The sequence below is a fragment of the Sinocyclocheilus anshuiensis genome, unplaced genomic scaffold, assembly GCF_001515605.1.
Source record: "Sinocyclocheilus anshuiensis isolate Anshui unplaced genomic scaffold, SAMN03320099.WGS_v1.1 scaffold300, whole genome shotgun sequence".
In the NCBI taxonomy this organism is placed as follows: domain Eukaryota; kingdom Metazoa; phylum Chordata; class Actinopteri; order Cypriniformes; family Cyprinidae; genus Sinocyclocheilus; species Sinocyclocheilus anshuiensis.
Window position 1 is genome coordinate 3,169,199 of NW_015557379.1, and position 4,658 is coordinate 3,173,856.

At 32.8% G+C, this 4,658-nt stretch overlaps 1 protein-coding gene across 1 annotated transcript in view; it reads left to right on the forward strand.

Moving 5' to 3' along the window:
* Positions 1–4,493, forward strand: part of capn2a (calpain 2, (m/II) large subunit a) — a 9,072-nt gene extending 4,579 nt beyond the window's left edge. The window contains exons 10-21 of the mRNA XM_016474709.1: positions 864–1,033; positions 1,142–1,153; positions 1,434–1,645; positions 2,226–2,262; positions 2,356–2,421; positions 2,530–2,587; positions 2,674–2,738; positions 2,843–2,911; positions 2,995–3,073; positions 3,186–3,302; positions 3,668–3,726; positions 3,822–4,493. Coding sequence (XP_016330195.1) covers positions 864–1,033; positions 1,142–1,153; positions 1,434–1,645; positions 2,226–2,262; positions 2,356–2,421; positions 2,530–2,587; positions 2,674–2,738; positions 2,843–2,911; positions 2,995–3,073; positions 3,186–3,302; positions 3,668–3,726; positions 3,822–3,845 — 968 coding nt within the window. The 3' untranslated portion in view covers positions 3,846–4,493. The remainder of the gene's footprint in view (positions 1–863; positions 1,034–1,141; positions 1,154–1,433; positions 1,646–2,225; positions 2,263–2,355; positions 2,422–2,529; positions 2,588–2,673; positions 2,739–2,842; positions 2,912–2,994; positions 3,074–3,185; positions 3,303–3,667; positions 3,727–3,821) is intronic.
* Positions 4,494–4,658: the final 165 nt, after the last annotated feature.

Genomic DNA, 4,658 nt, shown 5'->3' on the forward strand with positions numbered 1-4,658 from the left:
GGAGATGCAGGAACCATCCATGTAAGCATGTTTATATTTCTGTGCATCTGCTCAAGTTTGACATGAGTTTAGAGAGGGACTATCTATCAGTACATTTACATTTAGCCATTTAGCAGACACTTTTATCCAAAGCGACTTACAAATGAGGTAAAAATCAACAAAAGAGCAATGATATGCAAGGACTATGACAAGTCTCAGTTAGCCTAACGCAGTACACTTAGCGAATTTTTTGTAAATTTTTTATTACATAATAAATAAAAATAAATATAATGTATATAATAATATAATATAATAAATAATAATAATTATAATAATAATGATATAATATATTAATAATATATATATATATATATATATATATAATATATATTAAATTACATTTTAAAATACTCAATCATAATAGTTATTTTTATTGATTACATGATTACATATTCACGCAATAGCAATAAATCATTCATCATTTATTGATTCTCCCTAATTCCTCTTTTTCATCTTTTAAATGTTCCTTTCTAAAATAGCCTACCGCTTATATACATTCAGAAAGTCCAGTTTTGTGGACATTCACACAAAGACCAGTGACTTCACAGCATTTGACCACTGGATTTACAAAAATCATTTTACCTTTTTTTATTTTTTATTCAGTGGCGGAAACGGGCTTCCATATTTTACTATATTTAATAAATAAATATTAATGTTTTTATTGTAATTTTGATTTTATTGTATTTTTGAGCATAAGAAACTGCTTTCAAAAAACATTTTTTAAAAATTACTTTTTTACAGTAGCATATGTGGGGGGGAAATCCATGTGAAATATGCGACCTAGGAGACTGTAACATGTCATCTTAATCATTTGTCTTCCATAGACACCTTCTGGATGAATCCTCAGTTTAAGATCAAACTGGAGGAGGAAGATGATGATCCTGATGATAATGAAGTGGGCTGCAGTGTGGTGATTGGCTTGATTCAGAAGAACCGGCGTAAGTTGAGGAAGTCTGGAGAGGACATGCACACCATTGGCTATGCCATCTATGAGGTGGGGTTGATAAGATACCAATGTTTTATGTCTCTTTTGTTGTAAATGTAATGACATAACCTGTGAAGGGCGCTGTTTATACCAATATTCTTTTTCTTTTCATTCTAGGTGCCTCCTCAGGTGAGCACAATGGAATAACTTTAAAATGATTTCTGAAAATTGAGATGTGGAGAATTAACATAAATAGTAATAATGAAGCATTTCAAATATATTTTGCTAAAAATACTGGTCAATAATATCCACCGAGAAACCGTTCAAAACCACCTAGCAACTGCCTGGCAACCACCTGTAACACCCAAGTAGCGCTGACTTTTGCTCAGGCAAACACCACTCACATTTTCTTCAGAAAATGTAGAAATCTAGCTTATTCTTCCTCTGGTTCTTGATCACCTCATTGCAGTTCCATGGGCAAAAGGACGTTCATCTGGATAAGAATTATTTCCTGACCCACGCTCAGAAAGCTCGATCTGAGACCTTTATCAACCTTAGAGAAGTCAGCACCCGCTTCAAACTTCCTCCTGGAGAATATCTCATCGTTCCTTCCACATTCGAACCGCACATGAATGGAGACTTCTGTGTGCGTGTGTTCTCTGAGAAACAGTCTGAGATGCAGTAAGGACTGTCTTGATTTTTTGATTGAAAATTTTCAATAGGCTCTTAATAAGACCATGTTCAAGTTACTTGTAGTGTCTTCAACATATGATCAACCAAAACTGTCTTTATTACAAGTGGTCCTAAGAAACCCGTCAAGAAATGTAGTTAGTATTTTTTTTTCTTTTTAATAATTATGTGGTCTGAAAGAAACGATCCCCAATCTATTTACTTATTTATGCAAATTATTCCTTTATATTCAAAAAAATAGTTGTAGTTAATGGAAAAAAGTGTATATAATTGTAGTCAATGTGTGTATATATATATATATATATATATATATACAGTGATTGACTACAATTATATACACTTTTTTCCATTAACTACAACTATTTTATATATATATATATATATATATATGGTATGTACCTGTATATAATGTGTATACTGTTTAAAGAAAATGAAGCATTTAATTTTTTCATTATATATTTAAATGTATATAAATGTATTATTATGAATCAATTTTTTAAGGAGGGGTGCCGTATGACCTGTGAGATTCTTGTTTGTATGTGATAGACTCTGTCTCTCTTATTTCCTCTAGACAATGTGATGACCCTATAGAGGCAAACATAGAAGATGTAAGTCCCATTTTCCTGTGTCTCTCTTAAAATGCTACCTTTAACTTTTATTAATGTGAATATCATCAATAAACCTCTTTTCTGACTCCTCAGGAGACTGTGTCTGAAGATGAGGTTGATGCTGGCTTTAGGGGACTGTTTACTAAACTTGCAGGAGATGTGAGTTATTTTAGACCCTGCATAATGTTGATGAATTACCTTGATAAACATGAAACATGTTTGACCTCATTAAACATCAAAAATTAATAATGTTTGCTCTTGCCTAAGGACATGGAGATCTCTGCCACTGAACTGAGAACAATTTTCAACAAAATAGTCGCAAAAAGCAAGTCTTTTCTTTATACAGTAATATTTATTTTAAAAAACATATTCATAAAGATACTTGGTAAACAATTTGTCTTCTTCTTACAGGAACGGATATTAAGACAGATGGTTTCAGTTTGGAAACCTGTAGGGTCATGGTGAACCTCATGGATGTATCCTTTACAAATAGTCCAACAGGCAGTTGTTTAAGATGTCCAAAGATACATTTCTGTTTAACTTCATAAGTCATAAGCAGTTTGACTTAACTCTATTGCAGGAAAGTGGCAATGGTAAACTAGGGTTAGCTGAGTTTGCCACTCTTTGGAAGAAAATTCAAAAGTATCTGGTAAGTTTGTCTTAAGTGTGGCATAGAAAGTCAAAAATGCTACTTGCAAACCTTGTCTTGGGATAAAATCCTTGTCTTTTTAGGTCATTTATAAGAAGAATGACATGGATGGGTCTGGCTGTATGAGTACTCCAGAGATGCGAATGGCTTTAAAGGAAACAGGTATGCTGACCTTTGACCTTCATTCAAACGTTTAGTTTTAAAGTGAGTTTTTAATGAAGGAGCAGCAAGTGAAACTTCAAAGTAACTTGATTTATTTGTAATCGTTGCACAGGATTCTCTCTGAATGACTGCATTCATCAGAATCTGGCTGCACGCTATGGAGATGCAGACATGAAGATCGACTTTGATAACTTTGTGTCCTGTGTGATGCGCCTGGAGATGATGTTCAGTAAGAACAGTTCATTTTTTCTGATTGGTTGAAATATGTTTCACAGGTTTCAAATATAAGATAGTTTTTTTATAATTGTATGCCTATGAAGAACTTGCGGTTTGTTGACCGCATTGTTGATCACTTCATTACATACTTTCTGAATTGTCTCAAGTTACACTTTTAGAATTTAAAAATGTCTTTCAATGTTTTATGACTTTCATTACCACATTGTGTGTGCAGCATGTTTTCAGTTCCAGAGGCAATTATTTCTTACATACTGTACTATATAATGTGATTTCGTTTATTTTTGGTGCATGTATTATGTTTTTGTTTATATTTTTTATATCAATTAAAAGCTAATTCTTCTTTTTTAACTTTTGTAGAAGTGTTCAAAAGGATTGACGTAGACAACAGTGGGTTCATTGAGCTGGACTTCTTCCAGGTATTGAATGTCTTGCAGTCTAATAGTACTGTATGTCTTAATGTTTAACCATTTTGTGTCCGAGCGTTTTAAATGGTTCTTTTTCTTTCTTTCAGTGGCTGACGATTGCTATGATTTAAAGGCCCAGAGGATTATTATGAATAGTATTTTTATTGTGCTAGTTAACTTACACAGAAGACCATCATATACCTAAATGCTTAATTAGTATAGTGGACCTCCTGGAATTTGTAAATGTGTCCATTGTACTTTGCTACAGAGATACAAGCATAGTTGCCTGTTGTTATACTCGTAATGCAATTTCCTCTAACTGCAGTGCTTGCAAGGCATCAGTTTAACTGCTCCAAATTGTGTGGCTTGTTGATGACAATTGTGCAATTATTTTAAATGATTGGACTTATGATTTTCATCTGGTCATATAGACTTAAAGAGCAATCAAAGTTATACATCCACCTTTTTATTCCCGTTAGAGCGGGCACAGCCATTTGTAAATTCTATGGGTCTAGCTTCCGGTCTCATCCAAACTTTTTTGTCAGTTATCTATTTGTTGTTGTTTTTTTTTTTTGTGAACTTTATACTTTTTTAATGAAATTTAATATTCAAGCCTAAAACCAAGTTTACTTTTCTTTGCTGCCTTGCAAGCACTGGTATTTTTGTGTAAATTCAAATCTAGTTTGTATTGTGGACCATTTGAAATTAATAAATGCGTAAAATATACAGCCTTGTTGCTGTAGAGAAACAAATAAAAAAATATATTATTTGTAACATTATTTCCAGTGTTCACGTTATTCAATGGCTTTCAAGGGTGTCGACCTTTAAGGAGAATTTCTGTCAGTAATTTTAACTGTCTTATCTATTTTGTCTATCTATTTTAAAATTTGCCACTCGCAGCCCAAATTGTATTTTGGTGACTTGCATCATCAGCATATACCATC